Below are 23890 nucleotides of genomic sequence, written 5' to 3'. Positions count from 1 at the left end.
AATTAAAAACTGTACCTTACTAATTAAATCATTGACAACGTCTATTGGTTGACCATTATATGTCCAATGTTCTGATGGTAAAAGACGACCACGTTTCCGGACAACCATAATTTTCGTTTAAGTAATATTTACCTTCAGACCCCAGGTATAGCAGTATTCAAGTTAACGGTCCAAATAAGAATGTACTTCTTCGGGCGATGTACATATTATTGCCATATCGTCAGCAAAAAGCAACACTATAATTATAATATCATCAATGAGCAAACCGGAAGAAGAACTATCTTGTAAAAACGACAATTTACGCACACGCAATATGTCCAGTTTTCTCAGAACGCGACTCATTTTTTCAGTATACCCAAGAATACACAAAGTTTAATTAATTTAAAAACAATGTAAGCACAGGTAATTTCAAACTATTAATTAATATATGTATTTATGAATTTCATCTTTGCCATCGAATGATTAAACGATATGTAGGTGTGTTCATATTATTAGTGATACCTTTCGTACACATATATCGTAATCTTCAAGGAATGACACAATCGCATTTCTTATTACCAAAACTATGCTACACCAAATTACTGTGTATACATGGAAACAATCTTAAATAAATTGGTGTCATCTTTTTGCAGAAGATTCCTTAAGTTTATCTCTTGTATCTACATAGCTTAATTTATGGATTATTGAAGTTTGGAACGTCGTAAATTCTTTGCTTATCGATCGACCCTCTTCCATCTGCTGCGTTATTCCTCCCGAAGTTGTTCTTAGGCACCTCGTACAGCGTCTTGGCCATAAGCATCCCGTTTTCATATATGTGCTCTTCGGGGTCTGGATGAATGTGGACATTTGATATTGACTCCTCTTCGTGATCATTAGATTCATGCACAAATTCATTTAAATTAGCTTTGCCTCCCTTATGTTCGTATTTGTTATCAATATTACATTGACTGCTAAGTTGTTTACCTCCGTTCCAGGCCAGCGCCGAATCGTGGTCAAAACTTAACCAACCTCCAGAATTCGCGGTCTCGCAGTTACGGTATATTGATTCATCGTCTTCGTATATATGTTCTTCGTCTGCTACGCCATTTCCTCTGTCATTTACAGGCGTATCTTGATCTTCCTCCGGTGGTTCATAATACAAGCCGGTGCTTCCACTGAACTTGTATGATCTCGCAGAATCCTGTAATTCCTCACGGAACATGGTCTCGCTTTCCCGTCTCAGCGAAGCCATTTTATCGGCATGCTTGACATCGTGAACGCTCCAGAGTTCGGGTGGCTCGTAAAACACATTCTCGACCACTTCCTCGTCATCATCGGTTTCTTTTAGCTTCGCCATACTTTCCTGTCCGCCTGGATCGAGTTTGTCGGCTTCTAAAGAATTGTTTCGTGACTTATCCGCAATACCGCTGTCTTCGGAGTACTTCTGGAACGAAACGCGAGATGTTGCATACGTCGTTTCTGAGCGCTCACAGACGGCGGGCGCAGACTCGTTTGAACCCAATATTTCAATATTGTATCTCGTTCTTCCAATTGCTTCACTTTCATCAGGGGCTTTAACCCTAACAGAAAACGCTGGAATTGCCGACCCTAACGCTCTGATACGTTTTGCGTCGACGATGGCGTTTTCTTCGTTCCTAAGATTATCACCAGCTTCAACATTCTCATTGTCTGGGTTTCTCATTTCATCGGCGTCTTCTTTGTCGAATTCCCCATTATCCAAAGCGTACGTTGAGTCAAACTCGTCGGAAGGCCACCCAGAATTGAACTCCGAGTACACGTTACCGTTAATGGTGTCAACGGTTACCGGGGATTTATTCTTTCTGTAAATATTCATGTATAAAATAATCTCCATATTTAATACTTATCTATAAAATAAGAACTTCGTATTCGAGCATTTTTTACGCACCCGGACAAAAACATATAGAGCTTAATAATGATAAAACGGAAAAATCTGTTCGAGTCCAACATTATCAGATTATGCACGTTCACGGCTAAAATTAAAGTGTTTATGAAATCGTTTATGGTTGATTTTATTGACAACTGAACGACGAGGAATTTCATGTTGCAAATTAGCATATAAGTGTTGATGTTTCACGTTGCAAATAAGCAGTATACGTGTTGATGTTTCACGTTGCAAATAAGCAGTATACATGTACGTGTTGATGTTTCAAGTTGCAAATAAGCAGTATACGTGTTGATGTTTCACGTTGCAAATAAGCAGTATACGTGTTGATGTTTCACGTTGCAAATAAGCAGTATACGTGTTGATGTTTCACGTTGCAAACACGCATAATAAGTCTCGTTGATTCACGTTACAAATAAGCAGTATAAGTGTTAATGTTTCACGTTGCAAATAAGCAGTATACGGATTACGTGTTGATCTTTCACGTTGCAAATAAGCAGTATACGTGTTGATGTTTCACGTTGCAAATAAGCAGTATACGTGTTGATGTTTCACGTTGCAAATACGCAGTATAAGTGTTAATGTTTAAATAAGGACTGAATATTCATAATTATATAAAGCCTTACGTGTTTTGTCGTCGTTTGGTCGCTTCGTTTGCTGCAAAGGGAAAGTAGTACTTTATAAATGATCAAGATGTATAGGTTAAACAAAACGTTCCTATTCACACAAACTATGATTATTATCATTAATGTTAAATCTTCATTGTGGCTCCTATATATGATACTGTAAATGTATTTAAATATATAAAAGTCATTTTGAATTATCGTATATGATGACTGTTTTTACATTTTTTGGTTGTACTTGACAGTTTTAAACAGTGAACTTATTTGAAAATTTGTACTAGAAATACTTTGACCATATGCATTTTTACTAAATAGTATAACCGCTCACCGGGTCTGATCGTCGGCAGACTCGGTCGACGCAGCTCCCCCTTCCGGCAGCACTTGAGAACACTGACGACAACGACCACCGCCAACACCGTGACACCGCACGCGACTCCTGCTACCGTCATGGCCACCGTGAGCTTGTCGTCCCTCCAACCAGCGTCGTCAGGCATAATGGTCGTCTGTGTACAGGAAAAGGGTATTACAGTGATTCGACTATTACACGAGTTTGTATTCAATTTATTATGTAAGTTTAAAATTTTAACCTATTTATTTAAACTCGATTGCATCGAAAGCCTTAGGCTGTTTGAAATGATATTGGCTCCATTCTTATACACGTCCTATGATACCGAAGGTCGCCATGGACAAGTGGGTATGGTGTCAGCCAATCGATCGGGTGTTCACGGGCTCGATCCCCATTGTTCTTTAGATATCCCTCAAAGACAGCAAGTATTGATTCTACCCAAGAATATATCATTTACGATTTTTTAGCAACTAAACTTGCTGTTGAATTCTAAAACTCGACTTTTTTAAATACTTGGGATAGTGTCGCCGTGAATAAAATTTTAATTTTTAATGAACATGTTACGGGCCCGACCTTTCGAATGGTACGACGGGGACGGACAGCAAAAATCGGAAGTGTGATAAGTTATTGCACGATATAAGAAACAGAAGGTAGGAATTATTTATTTTTTATTTTTTGCATCAAATATGTACATCTTTCTGTTTCTTATAGTGCTAATGCAGTGAGTTTGAAGATTAAAGCTACTTAAAAGATAATTAATGTATTGAATTCAACTACATCTATTGCAGAAACTGTATTCAAACCTTATTGACACACATGCGGCGAATTGTATAACAAAACCGATTCTACACCATTGTGGCTTGTTTTATAGAGAATACTAGGTTAGCGTTGAATACAGAGAAGTTTATGTTGCGAGGCTTAGAACGCCGGAAGCGCGAGCCTTGGCGAGCGCTTTCGGTGTTCGAGCCGAGCAACATAAACCTCTCTGTATTCAACGCTAATCCTAGTATTCTATTTATCCCATTTGATTTTTTCAACGTGACATTTAACATAAATAGATCTAATAACCTTAACAATAATTTTAATTCAGTCATAAAAGCGCTTAAAATCTAACAAATGTAACCATGCGTAGTGATACACATGTATTTGTTCTGGTACGCAAAATAGTCTTTAAAAAATTCACACAAAAACTGTAAAACAAGTAAAAATATCACCATATGCCTACATTCAATTTTACGCAGTATGCGAATTTTATCACATTACGATCGCGAAAAGAAGATTTTACTTTACTATAATTCATTTTATTTTCGAAAGAAAATGATCAAAATCCCATATGGCGGCGATTGCTCCTGACAAAATGCTGTCGATGTCAACATACATGTACACCATCGACGACCTAGTTCTGGCAACCATAACTTTAAATGTCGCTTTTTATGATTTTTGACTGGCGCGACTTTGTACAGGTCTGTCAATACTAAATAAACTGTACGCTGAAGTTCCTTTAGCTATCGAAGACCTTGACAATTTTGACGAGTAAACAGACAATTGCAGCGACTGACACTTTATTTGACAAAATATACAGGGCAATACGTTTTCCGACTTCGGACGACGAATTTAAGGACGCGCAGAACGTGTTTTTTATATAATGTTATGGGTATGCCGTGTGTGATCCGATGCATCAATGGCGCCCATGTTAAAATCACAGGTGGAAGTAACGTACCCTGGATAGTATTTTTTTGTTATTTATTTTTTTAAGAGCCCAATATATTCAAATAAATACATAAAATCATGTTTAATGAGAAAAAAAATTGACAAAGAGCCGTGAAAAAAAATCCCCACCCTCTGATATTGGAATCACAGGTGGAACTAACGTACCCAGGATAGTATTTTTCATATATATATTTTTAAGAGCCCAATATATTCAAATAAATATATAAAATCATGTTTAATGAGAAAAACATTGACAAAGAGCCATGAAAAAAAATCCCCACCCTCTGATATTGGAATCAGAACAAGGTCATTAACTAGACTTTATTATAGACCCGTCTTCGCGGGCCGCAAAAATGTCAAAAATAGCTTTAATCCAAAGCATCCCTTGATCCTCCTATGGGCCATTGGACAACCTTTCAAAAAAAGTTAACTTCAAAAATATCTGTCCAGCCGTTAACTCACAGTCGGTCGAAAACCGAGCAATATTTCGAGTCCGTTTGTCAACCCGAATAAATCTTCTAATAATTATTTTAGCATAGTTAAATAAAGACCCTTATGCCATTCTATCACTTTATTCAAATGAGTTTACGAACGCGATAAACTTTCTTCTTCGTCACACGCTACGTAATGTACTCTACATTACTGCTGTGCAAATGAACCGGAGCAGTTTATCTAATAATAGCCGTTGGTAAACTCGGTTGCATTTGGAGATTTCTGCATACAAACATAATTATGTTTAAACTTGCACAATGTTTTATTTATCTATGGTAAATGCCCTTATTGTACGAGAAAATAATTTAATATATAAATACACAAAGAATGGAAAACATTCCAGTACACAACAGTTAAATGAGTAGAAAATACCCTGTACAAAATGGGACGTTCCCAATTCCAGTGTGGTGCTATTTTTACCATCTTATACTTTACACAGCTCTATGCCTAACGTGAATTAAATGGGAAAGCAAACATAGCAGAGTATTCATGAACTGTGCGATATGTGTATGGCTTGTTGTACATTCTTAATATTTAAGTTAGATGTCAAAAGTATATGCTTGGGTTATAAACAATGCACATTACACGAAATAAGGAAAATGTGATCAATTGGCAATTCAGATATGTCGACATACAGTACATCTAGAAAACATGTGAAATAAGTCGCGTTTATAATAAATCGTCAACAAAAATGGGGAAAATGACGCAATAAGTATGTCATTTTATGACGCCATCAATCAGCTGATTCATTTTACGGATGGCGAAAAATTATGTCATATGAATAGATTTAAAGGTTGAAGGTCGTATAATTTTGAAGCTTAAGTTTTGTCGACTTTGTTATAAATAAAAAAATAACAAAACAAAAATCGTGTAATTTCATATTTTATTTCAACATTTCTTTTGGTGAATATGTCATATATATGTTTTTCTGCAAAATATGCGCATTTTCTTCTAATGGGTGACCTTAAAATTCGATCAATGAACCAAACAATATCGACCTAATTTTAGCGTATATCGCATGACGTCATTTAAAAAGTAGTCCGTACACGCGACAGGTATATTCCACAGTGTTGAATACAAGCAAGTATATTCCACAACGTGTTATACCGTCAATGTCGCGGTGAAAATGGGATAAAATACTTTACGGTAGGTTTACCATCAGTTCATGATGCAGACACGGTTGTGTATTGGATATTTAAAACAACACGGTTGTTTTTAATTACAATTTCAATGGAGCACGCACATTAGGCGAAACGGAGTTGTTCACAATAAATCATTTCAAAGAGGCTTAACTCTTGAAAATCGATACAACATCGACTGGTTCGTACCACGTTCTGGACGATTTCGGTGACTGGTGCTGCGCTTGTTTGTTTAGACGTCATCACTTCTGACGTCATCCCAAATGGTAGAGCGCTGGTATTGCGGTTTGTAAAGTTCTTCATGCCGACATTGGCTGTTGTGAGAAAATGGATTACACGTGTGCCTAGCATTAAAATTACAAATACATGCATACGATTACAGTTTGTGATGTTCATAGATTACTGTTATTAAAGAAGAAAAAAGTCAAATTGTATATTATTGTTTTAATAACTGGGCGGAATTGTGTTAGGTGCGAGCAAACGAATAGGATGCTTTTTAAAAATCATTCTACAGGAGAGAGCACCTCTCCAACAATGTAATGACGCACATTGTAAGTGCACCAACCTTTGCACGTGCTAACGCACGACTCCTTCTCTGTAGTGTTGCCCCGCGTGCAGTTCAATGTCACTTCACGTGACATCGTCTCAGGGGAGCAGTAACGTGTCCTCAACCTCGTGCCGGCTCCACATGAAGTTGAGCATGCGCTCCATTCACCCCATGTGGACCACGTGCCAACGACTGATAGACACGTGACACAAGATGCTGATAACATTTGCCTGATATTGACTAGACATTAACAAACAATACCAAATGTAAGAACATCGTTAACGTTGCGAACACAGTTTTACCATAATGAAATAGTTTTAATTAATTGAATCGTCAATAAGGTAATGCGTATTCATTAAATTCAGTAAAGACAAAAAATGTTCAACGTTCACGTTTGTTAAAATACTTAAAAACAATACACGTACTGTAGCGACGACGTGATACGATAGCTTTGACCACAATATACAAGACGTGCTCCAAATTTAAATAAACAACAATGACGACATGACAAATGAGAATCAAGTACTCGATGCTCACCTTCGCATACTGTGAGACACATCTGAGAGTGGGTAGGGTTACCGTGACACAGCGAGCTCTTCACAAGCACGGCACTCTCGCTCACACACGCCCTCTTGCGGACCTGGAATCCCTTGCCACACTTGGCGCTGCACTCGCCCCACTGACCCCACGCGCTCCAGTCTATGGGCGAAATTCGTATATTGTTTTTAAAGATACTTTTTAATGTAACAGTAATACAAACAAAAGAGTCACGGGTTTAGATATTTTAAGTCGTATAGCTAATATTCTTGTAATTAACTCTTGCAGTGCAATTTATTTTAGTCAACCTTTAAATTACAAATGAAATCGAGATAGGTTTTAAATTACTTTTTTTCAAACGACAGAGTTATACAGATGCGCTTAACTTATTATATTAATAAATAAATATCGTTAAACCAATATGCTGATTTTGTGGATGTTAAACAGAATATTTTACTTGAATAAATGGAAATACAAAAAAGGATTGCAAGACAATATCTATAGGCGTAATGAGGCAGCATAGCCTTAATGCTTCTTATTGAATAAAGAAGCACAACTGCGCTCCATAAACATTAATATAAATAGCCGGTATCCGGGAAAACAGGGCTTAATACGTGTTCGTATCGTCCAAGATCACTGAAAGGTCACTCTCCACCAAGGCTGGATTTTCGCGTGTCTGTACACACATGCATTAAGTCCGGTTTTCCAGAGAATTATATTTTATTTTTAGCTCCACTGGCCAAAGGCCAGCGGGGCTTATGTCATGGCCCTGTGTCCGTCGTGAATGCGTCCGTCCGTGCGTGCGTCCGTGCGTGCGTCCGTGCGTTAACTTTTCCTTTAAACATCTTCTTCTCCTAAACTACTGTTCTAATTCTGATGAAATTTCTCAGGAATATTCTTGGGGTGAACCTCTTTTAAATTTAAGCTTTAAAAAAAAATCTCGTCGATAACCATTGGGCCTAGGGCTATCAAATTTGGCATAAAGAGACATCTAATAGTCCTCTACCAAATTTGTTCAAATTATGCCCCTGGGGTCAAATATGACCCTGCCACGGGGGTCACAAAATTGAACATATGCTTATATAGGGTCTATTTTGTGAAAACTTAAAAAACTTCTCGTCCATAACCATTGGGCCTATGGCTACCAAATTTAGCATGTAGTGGAATCTTAATCTTATAGTCCTTTACCAAGTTTGTTGAAACTATGCCCCCGGGGTCAAGTTTGACCCTGCCCCGAGGGTCATACAATTGAACATATGCTTATATAAGGCCTTTTTGTGAAAACTTCAAAATCTTCTCGTCCATAACCATTGGGCCTAGGGCTACCAAATTTAGGTAGTGGCATCTTATAGTCCTCTACAAAGTTTATTGAAACTATGCCCCTGGGGTCAAGTTTGACCCTGCCCCAAGAGTCACAAAATTGAACATATGCTTATATGAGGCCTTTTTGTGAAAACTTTAAAAATCTTCGAGTCCATAACAGTAAGGCATAGGGCTACCAAGTTTGGTATGAAGTGACATGTAATAGTTCTCTTGTTAGTTTGTTCAAATTATGCCCCTGGGGTCAAATTTGAAACTGCCCCGGGGGTCACAGAATTGAACATATGCTTATAAAGTGCTTATTTTGTAAAAACTTTAAAAACTTCTTGTCCATATCCATTGGGACTAACGCTACCAAATTTGGCATGTAGTGACATCTTATAATCCTCTACGAAGTTTGTTCAAATTATGCCCCTTGGATCAAGTTTGACCCTGCCCCGATGGTCACACAATTGAACATAGGCTTAAATAAGGCCTATTTTGTGAAAACCTCAAAAATATTCTTGTCCATAACTGTATGGCATAGGGTTACCAAAAATTGGTATGTATTGACATGTAATAGTTCTCTTGTTAGTTTGTTCAAATTATGCCCCTGGGGTCAAATTTGAAACTTCCCCGGGGGTCACAGAATTGAATATATGCTTATAAAGGGCTTATTTTGTGAAAACTTTAAAACATATTCTTGCTTCTTGCCCATAACCGTTGGGGCTTGGGCTACCAAATTTGGTATGTAGTGACATCTTATAGTCCTCTACCAAGTTTGTTCAAATTATGCCCCTGGGGTCAAGTTTGACCCTGCCCCGAGAGTCACAAAATTGAACATATGCTTATATATGGCCTATTGTGGGAAAAGTTTAAAAACTTCTTGTCCATAACCGTATGGCATAGGGCTACCAAATTTGGTATGTACTAACATATAATAGTTCTCTTCTTAATTTGCTCAAATTATACCCCTGGGGTCAAATTTGAAACTGCCCCAGGGGTCATAAAATTGAATATATGCTTATAACGGGCTTATTTTGTGAAAACTTTAAAAAACTTATTATCCATATTCATTGGGCCTTGGCCTACCAAATTTGGTATGTAGTGACATCTTATAGTCCTCTATCAAGTTTGTTCAAATTATGCCCCTGAGGTCAAATTTGACCCTGCCCTGGGGGTCACAAAATTGAACATACGCTTAAATGGAGCCTATTTTGTGAAAACTTGAAAAATCTACTTGTCCATAAACATTGGGCCTTGGGCTACCAAATTTGGTATGTAATGACATCTTATAGTTCTCTACCAAGTTTGTTCAAATTATGCCCCTGGGGTCAAATTTGACCCTGCTCCTGGGGGTCAAAAATTGAACATATGCTTATATAAGGCCTATTTTGTGAAAACTTCAAAAACTTCTTGTCAATAACCATCCGGCCTAGGGTCAAATTTGGTATATAGTGACATCTAATAGTCCTTTTCCAAATTTGTTCAAATTTTATCCCTAGGGTCAAATATGACCCTGCTCCGGGGGTCACAAAATTGAACATATGCTTATATAATGCCTATTTTGTGAAATCTTTATAAAATTTCTTGTCCATAACCATTAAGCCTAGGGCTACACAATTTGGTATGTAGTGACGTTGTATAGTCCTCTACTTAGTTTTTTCAAATAATGCCCCAGGGGTCAATTTGACCCTGCCCTGGCGCCACAAAATCAATTATATGCTTATACAGTGCCTATTTTGTGAAAACTTTAAAAATCTTCTTGTCCTTAACCATAAGGCATAGGGCTACCAAATTTGGTATGTAGTAACATGTAATAGTTTTCTACCAAGTTTGTTCAAATTATGCCTCTTGGGTCAAATTTGACCCTGCCCGGGGGTCACAAAAATAAACATACGCTTATATGGGGCCTATTTTGTGAAAACTTTAAAAATCCTCTTGTCCATAACCATTGGGCGTAGGGCTACCAAATTTGGCATGTATTGACATCTAATAAACCTCTACCAAATTTGTTCAAGTAATGCCTCTGGGGTCAACTTTGACCCTGCCCCGGGGATCACACAATTGAATAAACGCTTATCAAGCGCCTATTTTGTGAAATCTTTAAACATCTTCTTGTTGAAAACCATTCGGACTATAGCTACCAAATTTGGTATGCAGTAACATCTTATAGTCCTCTACCAAGTTTGTTCAAATCATGCCCTTTTGGTCAAATTTGACCCTGACCCTCAGGTCACAAAATTGAACATTATATACGCTTATATCTTGCTTATTTTGTGAAAACTTTTAAAATAGTATTGTCGTTAACAGTAGGACCTAGGACTACCACATTTTGTATGTAGTAGGATATAGTAGTCCTCTACAATGTTTGCTCAAATTACGCCCCTGGGGTTAAATTTGACCTAGCACAGGGGTCGCAAAAGTGTACATGTGCTTTAATAGGGCCTATATTTAAGTATTTGCACATGCCGAGAATATTTGTTTCAGCCTTTTTTCAGCAGTTGAGCGATACAGGGCCATCATAGCCCTCTTGTCTTTATATAAATCTGATATATCATATTTGCTACATACTGGATATTAGGACTAGCGTTATTTTTGCATCATGAAAATATTTTGCAGACTTAAAAAGAATTTAAACATATTATATGAAAGCTCATTTGACAGCTTCCTTATTAGAAATTTCATAATGTATAGAAACCTCATAACTGATCAAGCATCGACATTTCATAATGTTCATACAACGCCAAAACGAAACGGAAGACAACTCGCGCATACATTTACTTTGTGTAGTACGATTACTCTTGCCTTGAGCACATACATTTTGCAACCGTTTGATTTGGAAAGTACAGTCAAGTTACGCCAGAATATGTACCGATTAAGATTTTAAAAGGACCGTTATATTTTTTTCAATGAAAATATAATGATTTGTTTCTATGCAGTCAATATGTGTCGTGTACACAGGGATAAGGTCGTGTATACAGCGAAAATGTCGTGTACACAGGGATAATGTCGTGTACACATGAATAATGTCTTGTACATATGGATAGTGTCGTGTTCACAGAGATAATGTCGTGTTCACAGGGATGATGTCGCGTACAAAGGGATAATTTCTCATATATGCACAAAGACTTCAGCTTCACCGGAAAAAATAAAACTTATGATTCAATGTGGTCTTTTATGGATAGAAAATCACTGAGAAACAACATAATATTTTAAGACAATATAAAAAGTACGCAAAAATGATCAAATAATACAAGTGGGGTCATCGCATACGAACAGGCAGTGAAAAACATTTTTTGTTTAAAAAGGTTAAACCATTTTATGCCTAGCGTGTAAAAAGTCATTTGCAAACAAAATAGACCCAGATGAGACGCCGCATGATGCGGCGTCTCATCTGGGTCAGCGCTGTTTGCTTAAAGGAATTTCTGTAAGAAATATTATAAATATAGAAATAAATATACTAGACAACCCAAATTTTGGAAATAAATTGATCTAATTTAGAATGATGGGAGAGTCCACTAGGCAAAAATGGGTTAATTATATGACCCTCGCGCCAAAAGTTTTGTTGGGTTAATTGAAATAAAACACGGCACATAAGGCGTCTCGTTTTAGAGTGATGTCCTCCCGATTGTCCCACATTCAGAAATACAAAACCACGTTCAAGTAGGTGTGAAGAGGGGTGTGAAGACACAGTTATAGATATATATAAATATACAGATATCTTATACAATGAAGGATATTAATATTGATAGTACTGAAGATAGTAATATAGTAATAAGTAATAAGTTATAAGTCCTGTCCAGCAAAATGTAAAAAAAAGAGTTATCTAAGTAATACATCGCTTTGTCGTAGTAATATATTTTTTAACTTCATTAAAAATGATGGTGTTGTTTTCATTATTTAGAGAAGGCTTACCATAAAGGAGCATCTCACAATTAAGGGGATGAAACGATCTTAACGCAGTAAATAGAGCTATTCGCTGCAAATGGTATGTATGGCAACGAAAGAAGTAATGCTCAACATTTTCAACATCATTTCCGCACGCACATAGGGGAGTGTTTTTTTTAAAATGATTATTGAATAAGTCTGAGTTAAGGTTGCTGCAGTTATTTCTTAAACGGGCATGTAAAATTGATGAGTGTCTATCCCCAGTGTAAAAGTATTGGGGATTATCTTCGCATAAATTAAATAATTGTTTCAATGAAGTTTTAAAATTCGAAATACTGGCAATGTTTCGTATATCAATAGGTAACGAATTCCATAGACTAATTCCAGATGGTAAAAACGAGCGCGAATAAAGTAAAGTTCTTCTTGATAAAATAGTATAGTCTTCCGCTTTTCTAAGATTACGAGAGGATTGTTCATGAACTGTTGGTGGGAGAAGGTTAGTTAGGTAATTGGGACCACAGGTGGTTAGCGTGTGGCTATGATATTAATTAGTGAAAACATCATTTTGAATGATAAATAATCATATTATAACAACAATTAGCTTTTCTGAAAAAAAATATTTCACTATCAAATATATATATATAACAAGGTATGCAACTCAAAATCACCCCAAAACGGGGTGCATCGCTTTGAACTCATATCTTCATCAATTGTGCAGCGATTTTCACGATCTTGGTCTTATTCAACGCAGAAATGAATTTCCTTTCTGGAAATGTATATGTCTTGCAATATTTATACAAATGCTGGGTCAACTTTTAGGAAATAACACGATACACAACTCGCATGACCCAGTTGACAGTGATTAAAATCAACAAGCCAACGCTTTGCCCATACGTTAATTAGTCATAGATCATGATTTAAAATACCCTCGAGATCAGCTAATACAGATGTGGTACATGATAATGAAGTATCATCAGCAAACAGTCGGGTAATACTTAAAAGGTTTTCTACAATATCATTAACGTAAATTAAGAAAAACAATACTGAGCCCTGGGGTACACCGGCATTTACTGCTAATGACTGCGACTTTGCTGAGCCGACAAATACTTTTTGGGTACGGTTAGACAAGTAACTCTCTATCCATTGTAGTATATTTCCACTTATGCCATTTTGTTTAAGTTTGAATAAAAGACCTCGATTCCAAACACGGTCGAACACCTTGGATATATCGCAGAATATCATACAATTAAGTTTCTTGTCGTCAATAGATCGAGCTACTTGATCAAATATATCAATGAGTTGGTAGACTGTTGAGTGCCCTCTAAGAAATCCTGATCGTTTGCAATAAATTAAATAGTGTGCAATGAAATGGTTATACATCAACAAGTGTTTATATACAGCACGCCCCATAAGTTTTCCTAAACAGCTTAATAAAGAGATTGGGCGATAGTTTGAAGGTTTGTTCGAGTCACCCTTTTTGAATAAGGGCATCACAATTGCATTTTCCATAATGAAGGAAATGTGCATTCTTGTAGTGATTTATTAAACAAAAGGCATAACGGTTTTGAAATAGACTCGCAATTACGCTTAAGAAAAAGATGACTGATTAAATCTTCACCAACAGCTTTGTTGGTTATTAAAATTTTGATTAAATCGATTATTTCAGTTTCAGTAATGGACACATTTTGCAAACTGGTCTGTAAGTGCCCGCATTGTAGTGCATGGTACACTGAACGTCTTAACTCATTTATGCCTAGTGGACTCTTCCATCCTTCTAAATTAGATAAATTTATTTCTAAAATTAGGGATGTCTACTATATGTATTTCTATATATAGAATATTTCTTACAGAAATTCATAAATTAATCAAACAGCGCAGCGCAGCGCATCATGCGGCGTCTCACCTGGGTCTACGCTGTTTGCCAAAGCCTTTTTTGTAGACACTAGGCATAAATGGGTTAAGAAAGACCAGATTTAGTAGGTTAGGCTTGAGCGAGCCTGTCGACAATATAGGGCAACTAGACCACACGTTAGGTGTTTGAACCTTGTTATTGCGTATTTATTATTATGAATTATCTACACGAACCCACATTGGATGGTTGTTGACCGCCATGATAAAGTAGTGTAACACTATTGATTAAAAAAACACCGTATATTTTATACTTACCCATGTGTATGTAAATTTCACCAGTAATGAGTGACAGTTATAAGGTGTATATTGCTATGTTGTTATACTTGTTTGCGTGAAATAAAATATTATTTTAGTATGGAAACTAATTACTGTTGTAAATAACAAAATAAAATATGTGTCCGTCCGTCTCTGTGTGTGTGTTTTTCAGTTTGTCTGTATGCCTTAAGTAAGCAAACAAAATATGGTTTAAATACATTACGTCTAGCGCGATTTCTGCCTTCCACCAGGCATCACCGTGATTCAGCCAAGCGTGACAAATACTTTCAGAAATCGCGCTAGACGTAGTGTAGCGCACCAAAAGTACTCATGTAAATAAACATCGGTTAGATTCATTGAGATAACTCTAGCACAGTCTTGAAAACAGTACGTTTTAAGTTAGAAATAAAACACCTTTACCACTAGACTTATTGTTTGCTTCATGTTTCCGCGCCGAGCAAACGCACTTATTACGGTCATTCACATGTTGATTGTTTATCGATTTATAAACTTTTGACGATGATTATGACATGTGAATGTATTCGTGCAAATAAGCCGCAATCGATTTGTAACAATAAATAACTTTAAACAAGAGTATATGAAAGCACTTCAAATAACACGTTTTATGGTCATGGTATCTCATTCGGTTATAACTTGAAATCACTACATGCATCATACTTATTTGTGTTTGTTTCGTTCTGACCACAACACGTAGGAATTTGGTCGAGTTTAAAACAGCTGTATCTTATTCCGAAGTTCTTAGTTCATACATCAGTTTTGCACTCAACATTCGAAACAATACTTACGCCCACAGTTGTCCCCCTTAGCACACGACTGAGTCTCCTGGGTGTTACCAAGGGCGACACACCCACCGACAACGGTGCATTTTCGTGTTCTAGTGCGCCAAATCTTCGGGCTACACTCCACTGAACAGTCCGACCAACTACTCCACGTGGTGAACGACTCGCCTGTGACAGATATCAACAACTAAATTTGAATTTGCGTTCAAAGTTTTTGGAGTTTCTAGTATATCATGCATGTTCATGGTTGCGGAGACTGTGTTTGATATGTGTTGAACATCATCCCTGTGTTTTTATAATAATTATTTATTTATTATTTCGTGTTCTTATAAACAAACTAGACACGCACACATTGGATCTCACAAATTAAAGGGGCCTTTTCACAGATTTTGGCATGTTTTGACGTTTGTCATTTAATGCTTTATATTGATAAATGTAAACATTAAATTTAAAAAGCTGCAGTAAAAAAGAAAAAAAGAAATTTTAAAAAGGAAAAAAAGTAGCCCGCAGCTGGTCTCGAACCAGTGACCCCCAGAATCCTGAAGTAAAAACGCATTAGCCAACTGAGCTATCCTGCCAAGTATACATAAGATTCGTATTTTATACGTTATGTAAGCAATCTTCGTAGTTTCACAAATTTAAACGACAACAACAGAACTCTCCAAATTATTCTATCGTTTCGCGTTGCAACGCTTTATAATTTAAAGGTTTTTAAATCGTCAAATAATGCATATAATGGCTATATTAGACCATGGCAAATGTTCAGTAATACTGTTTTCTCACAAATATCATAACTAAATCGAACATTTGCGAATCTGAAACGATTTTTTTCAATTTCGTCAATTTACCAAACCGTGAAAAGATCCCTTTAAACTCTACACTGAAATATTGTCTTAAAAGACATACAATTTATGCAAATGATTACAATTGTGCCATATCTTTTAAGCCAAAATAGCGAAAGGAAAAATGTAATGAGAAGTGTTGATATGTCAGTAAGTGCATCGAAAATTGTCATCTATAAGAGACGCCCGACTATGTTTCTTTTTAATTATTCTACTGCTCACATATTTTATAACAGCAATAGTTTGCAATTACAACACCAAAGACATTTACAAGTACAATACAAGCGCAATATAAGTCGTGTATGATGCCTACATGCACCGTTATGTACAGCGCTTATTATAAAATTATTCTCATTAAAACGATTTTTCACCAACTGACGTTACCTGAGACAGAAATGTCGTATGACTGATTTATACATTCCAATGTAGTCAATGAAGATGTCGCGAGTTTATAATTCCCCGCATCTTGTAACGTCAAGTTACGCAACATAAACCGGAAACCATCCGACGTCGGTTCAATCTTCACCCTGTTTGCGTAGGACCCGATGGGGTTGGCAACGCTCCCACTTTCCAATACTACCACTGGACGAAGCAGAGGGTCCAGAAGCGTGTACTGGCCACACAATTCTATACGTGGAAGGGAGAGAACTGCGTCGTCGCCTTGCTTTACAGATACAGTGTAGCCTAAAGCAAAACGAAAGTAAAGGTTACCGTTTACTAAATAATTGAGTCATGTAGGGCCGTACTCTCTTAAAAAACCCATAGTTTACTCGAAGGCAAGTTTAACACTTTATACTATTGTTCTGGATTTATCTGATGGAGACAGAGATAGGGCATTATTAGTTGTTCACTTCTAAATCGCTGAAATATAAAAAAGTAAGAGACTATAGGAGAAAATTGCACTGAAAAAAGTTTCATTCGACTAAAAAACGGCCGGTAAAAAAGAAGGTGCAAAAGCAGTCGATTTTGATTTGTGTCAAATTATTTTATAGTTTGTACATGACATATAGTTTTATTGCTTAAATCGATTCAGCTTAGAATGCCCTTTAATAAAAGATACGGGTATAGGGGTTTCTTTGTGCAAAAAGTTTCGTTTATTTTTGACGTTGGAAATTACTGATTGTGTGTGTTCACTAAATTTATATTTATTTCGGGTTAATTACTTCTTAAATGAAATGCATCTTAGGTATAGCTTTCAAAACGACGACAACTTTGTGAATAATATACAACATTCGGATTAACTCAGTTTAATACAAAACATGTTACCAGCTATGTGTTTACCCTCTCGTTTTTATTTAACTAAGTTTTCAGAATATGAAATATTCTGAAAAATGAAAATATGAAATAAAAAAAGAATATGTTTGTATTGTTTGATGAAACAAATCTCCACTACTTAAAGTAGTTTCAGTTTGTATTGTTTGGTGAAACAAATCTCCACTACTTGCAGTAGTTTCAGTTTATTTTGTTTGATGAAACAAATCTCCACTTCTTGCAATAGTTTCAGTTAGTATTGTTTGAGTAAACAAATCTCCACTACTTGCAGTAGTTTCAGTTTGTATTGTTTGATGAAACAAATCGCCACTACTTGCAGTAGTTTCAGTTTGTATTGTTTGATGAATTAAATCTCCACTACTTGCAGTAGTTTCAGTTTGTATTATTTGATGAAACAAATATCCACTACTTGCAGTAGTTTCAGTTTGTATTGTTTGATGAAACAAATATCCACTACTTGCAGTAGTTTCAGTACTTGCAGTAGTTTCAGTTTTGATCTTAATATAAGAGGTAACACATCGATAACTTTATTCACCTTTAAAAAGTTGTATTAACAATAAGCTGAAACACATTTACAAGTGTAGGTTGTCTAAAATAATTTTACAAGAAAAAGGAAACAACTTAAGTCCTTGAAACCTCCTTTTTATGTTATAAATATTATATCTTGTCGATAATAAACCGTAGGTCGAGTTATTGTCCCAATCTGGGGCTCGTGAGTTCGAATCAAACTTGCCATTTGACTTGTGTAGTAATCGTACATGAACGTATTTCTACCGAGATCACATTACCTCGGACTTATGTAAGGTTGTTACTATTATATGAGCATTGACAACTTGTGCAGAAAGAGATAGTGTGAGTTATTTAAAGCGGTCTTATACATTTTTCAAAAACAACACGTAGATGAATGAAACATTACAATGAGAGTGAAGAACAAGTAGTTCTTGAAAATGAACGACATAATATTTGTATTATTTGTATTAAAATGCAAATAAGTGTCAAATGTACTCATTGGCGTAAACTTGTTCTTTAGAAAAAAAAAGAAAAACAACAACAGTATTTCGTTGATGCTATCAAATTAAGATGTATAATTGTTATATAATTGTTATATAATTGGTTCTGGAAGTATTGCTAATGGATTAAACAAGAATATCAGTGAAACTGATGGATGCTCCCCGATGATGCGCTTTGTCAATCTATGTGTTAATAACTACTTTTAAATCTATTATTAGCCTCTGTGACCTTCACCTTAACCCCAGTGACCTCAAATCTCATCAAAAGGTAGAGGTCCATGCAAGGTACCTACATGGCAAATATGAAAGAGATCAGTAAAGAATTGAAGGTGCTATGAGAAACTGTAACAAACTTGTGACGGAAAAATCTATTATAAGCCTCGGTGACTTTGACCTTGACCCAGTGACCTCAAACATCATCAAAAGGTAGAGGTCCATGCAAAGTACCTACAAGCCAAATATGAAAGAGATCGGTAAAGTATTGAAGGTTCTATGAGAAACTGTAACACAAGTGTGATGGATGGAAGGAAGGAAGGAAGGAAGGAAGGAAGGAAGGAAGGAAGGAAGGAAGGAAGGAAGGAAGGAAGGAAGGAAGGAAGGAAGGAAGGAAGGAAGGAAGGAAGGAAGGAAGGAAGGAAGGAAGGAAGGAAGGAAGGAAGGAAGGAAGGAAGGAAGGAAGGAAGGAAGGAAGGAAGGAACTACAACTAGTTCTATATGTTCCACCGAAAATATTTCGGGGAGCATAAAAAATATATCAACAAGCTCATTGATACTGGTCAAACTGGTTTTATTAAAGGCAAGTGCATAAGTGAAAATACTAGACTAATCTATGACATTTTGTATTACACTTAGGAAAATAATATTCCTTCTAATAGATTGTGAAAAGGCATTCGAATTCTTGTCATGGACGTTCGTTAACAAAACACTCTCCTCATTTAAAGTGATATTATGGGCATATAACAGTTTATAGGTGTCTATCGCAACCGTTGTTTATTTTTGGTGTTTTCACTTCATATACACTTAAATTTGTTAATGCAGAATCAACATAATAAAACAATATCCCGGAAAGAGAAAAACAATGCATTTGAATATCAGCCGTACTTTCGTTTGACAACTGATCATGCATGTACGATTTGAACCTAAATTAAGTTTTAGTGCAGATTCGTTCATACGACACAAAGACACAATTTTTTACGGATCAGTTCGGCTTACAGGACTGGATGGTTCACGTAAGAATATTGGATATAAAATCTATTTTTATAAACAACTGGTAGCAAGATGAGTTGCAGATAATTGATCAGTAACCACAGTTTAACTAACTCTTTTGACCTGTTAATTCATTTCAGCTCAGTTCAACAGTGCAAAATGCCCATAATATCACTTTAATTTTTGGTCCTGACATTGGAAAATGGTTTAATGTTCTATATGAGGATGGCCTCTCAGCCAAACGCAATGCGGGTCGTTTATCTGAGGGTTTTTTCAAATACAACGTGGCTGTCGTCAGGGTGATCCCCTCAGTTGTTATATTTGTATTTTACGTGACGAAATATGGTCCCTTAGAGTCAGGGCAAATCCGAAAATAAAAGGAATAACAATCAAAAATACTGAATATAAGCTATCGCAATTTGCTGATGACACATCTATTCTCATGGATGGCTCTGCAGAATCCCTTAATGAAACCTTAAACGAATTGTCGCTTTTCACATTGTGCCCTGGTTTCGACAAAACAAAAGTGGTTTGGATAGGAAAAATAAATTTTGTAGTGAAAGTATCAAAACTAGATGGAAATTAATATGGAATCAGCAGACTTTCGAAATGATTGGCTTAACTTTCCATGTTGATCTCAACAAGATGATCAGCCTTAATTACAATGATAAAGTGTTTAGAGTTAAAGCACTTCTAAAAAGCTGGTTAAGAAGAATATTAACTCCAATTGGTAGGATACAAGTCATTTAATCCATTGTTTTGCCAGTCCTTACCCACTTTCACTTCCCAATCCATCACATAGAATGTTGATAGAACTTAAGGATTTTTTAAAACTTTGTGTGGAATGGGATTTCTAAAATTAACAAAAATATACTAATTAAAGAATTAATGAAGGGGGTCTTAATATGATTGGCATCTGTTTGTTATAATTGCTCTGCAATGTTCCTGGATACGACGCTTCATTACGGGAAATAGAAAATGGATAAACATTGCAAAAATGAAAATACAAAATGTATATACCCAAAAACTTTACAAGTGTGGTGTTCACTATCCGGAAAATCTAATACAAAACAAGCAATACTTTTTGGAAGGACACTCTAAAATCATTTGTTCATTTTCGCATAGCGGAATCATTTTATATAAAGTTTATATTACAAACCCATTATTTTATAATCCAGATAAAACGATAGGTAATACAAGTGTTTTCCTGAATGCTATGGAGGGGGATGCCCTCGACCCCAACATACCTATTGACGAGGTCAATAAAATGTATAGAACGGAAAAAATATGTATAATTTGTTTATTATAACAGACATGTTGGGATTACGCGGATACAGTATTGAAAGTAAAGTCGTGTATAGTTTCTAAAACGCCCGGGGTTATATGACTTAACTTCTGCCGTAGTAAAATAATTGCAAAACAAACGATCAACCCACCTGTGACATGTGCGATGGTGGCGAGCAGGGCCCCTGTCTTAAGGTATTGTAGAGCAGACATGGCACTTCCGGTCTGCCACGTGGCACTTACACTGAGGATAAATATTGAAACTAATTAATAATATAGATTGTAACTCTATATCTTAATTAAAAATGTCCCGACATTGAAATCGCGCGTTTAATAAATTTGTCTCGCTCTTTATTCTTTAAATTAAACGTGTATTTGCTTTACTATGGGTTTATTTACTTAAATACACGTTAAAGGATATTGCCTATATGTTTGCAATGTCGTTAAAATGTGAACTATGTAAGTTAGTTTTTTTAAATGAACAAAATGAATAAATACACGATAAAAAACTGCATATCTGAAACACACACATACTTAAAGCGAGATTATACGCATATTTCATATGTGTTAAATTGTAAAATGTTGATACAAATATGCTACAATAACACAAAATAGGAAAAAAACACTATACATTGAAGACGAATTTCATAAAATGCAAAAACAAATAAGCGTCCCGAGCCGATTGTGACGAAGATATTTAGTACATATTTTCCTACAATAACCGAAACATTCATCTTTTTATTAGGATCAGACGTAGTGTTCGTGTGTAATAATATAGATTGTAACTCTATATCTTAATTAAAACTATATATCGTATGAATATATATCGTTGCAGTAATTTAAAATGAACCGTTAAACTAAATTTAGATTCACATCGTACCTGAATGATTTACATGCTGGCGAATTCGACTGTACAGACATTTTTGATTTCAGAATTAAAAATCTGGCTTATTTCGCATTTTTCAACAAATGTTCCCCTTAAATTTTGTTTTAATTTATACTGAAATATATGTTTAATATATTTTTTACACATTTTATATGCATTTATATTTATTTGACAAAATCGTATACTCTCGCTTTAAAATACGCATATCATACATTTTTGCGACTAATATTTGTTAATTGTTACGAACAATTTACATCACTTTTAGGAATTGTATTATGCCGTTTAACGACTTCAATTAAACACGTTTAAGACCTAAACATCAAACCGTTTTACAAATTATATCACGCGTGCGTATATTGGTTTAAAGGGGTAACTAGGCTGTGTCGCTGGAGTGTTAGTTGGTAAACACACACTTTTAGATTCATATACCAGGGTACACAAATAATGACGATACTAACAAAGCTGATATTGAACTATGTATATTACTTTACTTGTATTTCATTCGTTTGACAAATGCCGCAATGGTCTCAAACAAACACAATCTTTAAATATCCGTACACCAATTGTCGTTGGGATACAATATAATCGACTGTGTGTAATATAGTGAATATCATGCACTGAATTTCGTATTGCATACACATAATAAAATGCACTTCACGAACAAACTAATTATATGTACTTATACAAAACTTCGACAATAAACATATCTTTAAAACGCGTAAATAACGGTAGATAGTTTGATGTAATCTTTCCTGACCTTAATTGACATACTTTTGACCGATGCAAAACCACTTACGAAGAATGAGTAATAATTCCGTGCTGAAATTGCGACATTATGTGTGTTTTATTACTCCGATAAATGTCATTTGCCAGTCAGTGAAAACAAGTAAATTTCTGTAACGATCGACCGCGTCATGACCAATATATTTGTGATCATGCATCGATGGACGAACTCGTTCCAACTAGACAACAATCACAGCTGAAGATTCACGACCTTAATAATTGATTGTAGCAAGAATGGAAAAACTGTGTTCAGATACAAATAGATTGTCCGTAAAACAAGAAACACGTATTCAATAAGTTGATACAACATAACTCGTTTAGAGTTACTATTTTTTCTACGTTTAGAGTTGTTTTGTGTGTTCTGTCCACTATTATAATGGTAGCTGGACACTAACCTTAAATTAATGACTGTTTTAAAGAGACATTCATGTATACATACTGTTTTATCAAAGTATTATGTTATAAACTGTAGTATCACGTATCAAAAGCGATGCACAAAGTGATGTTTTTAAATAAGTAGACATATTCGAATTGAAATATTTCAAAATATTCTACCTAAGTTTAGATTTCATAATAAAGAGACCATGCGATACATACATGAACACTGTGCTGGTCCGCTTGGTATTCCCTCTGTAAATTTTATCGGTGACTGGAATTAAAATTTATGTTTGGCGCACGGTGTGCTATGCACTGAGTAATATTTCCACGTGTAATGCCTGCATTTGACAATATGTTTTCTAAATGATATGACCAAATAAAATAATACAATCAAATGCATAAATGCGTTGTGCAAAAATAAGTATTCTCCCACATGCGACCAGCTTAACCCAATAGCACATGTGCATTCAAGCAGTTAATTGAGGCGCTATAAAGTCCGCTTTAAAGACCAAACAATCTTGCGTTACTTAAATGGGATAAAAGGTAGCTCCGGACAAGACAGTCGAAATGCTTTTGGCATGAGAACCGTTTTTGCATGACGCAACTTATTTGGGTTTAATATCCATTTGCGTCGTGTCAGCACTAAGTAACCGGGATTACTTCATTACTACTGACAAATAAACCTTATTAAGTTAGATAGTAATTATTATTGAAATACAAGATTAAGTAATACATATTCATTTGTAACTAGTTGTAAATATATTTGTAAATAAAAT

General features: G+C 35.7%; 1 protein-coding gene across 1 annotated transcript; it reads right to left on the bottom strand.

Moving 5' to 3' along the window:
• Positions 1-673: 673 nt before the first annotated feature.
• LOC127849215 (uncharacterized) lies at positions 674-21280 on the bottom strand. Its single transcript, XM_052381935.1, has 8 exons — positions 21220-21280; positions 16680-16979; positions 15460-15621; positions 7298-7459; positions 6726-6952; positions 2855-3029; positions 2530-2560; positions 674-1820 (listed from the first exon to the last, which is right to left on the bottom strand). The coding sequence occupies exons 1-8, from the start codon at positions 21278-21280 to the stop codon at positions 674-676; spliced, it is 2265 nt and encodes a 754-aa protein (XP_052237895.1).
• Positions 21281-23890: the final 2610 nt, after the last annotated feature.

Source organism: Dreissena polymorpha, chromosome 10 (assembly GCF_020536995.1).
Source record: "Dreissena polymorpha isolate Duluth1 chromosome 10, UMN_Dpol_1.0, whole genome shotgun sequence".
NCBI classification, from domain to species: domain Eukaryota; kingdom Metazoa; phylum Mollusca; class Bivalvia; order Myida; family Dreissenidae; genus Dreissena; species Dreissena polymorpha.
Note: the sequence above shows the minus strand (reverse complement) of the source record. Positions and strands in the feature narration are given on the sequence as shown.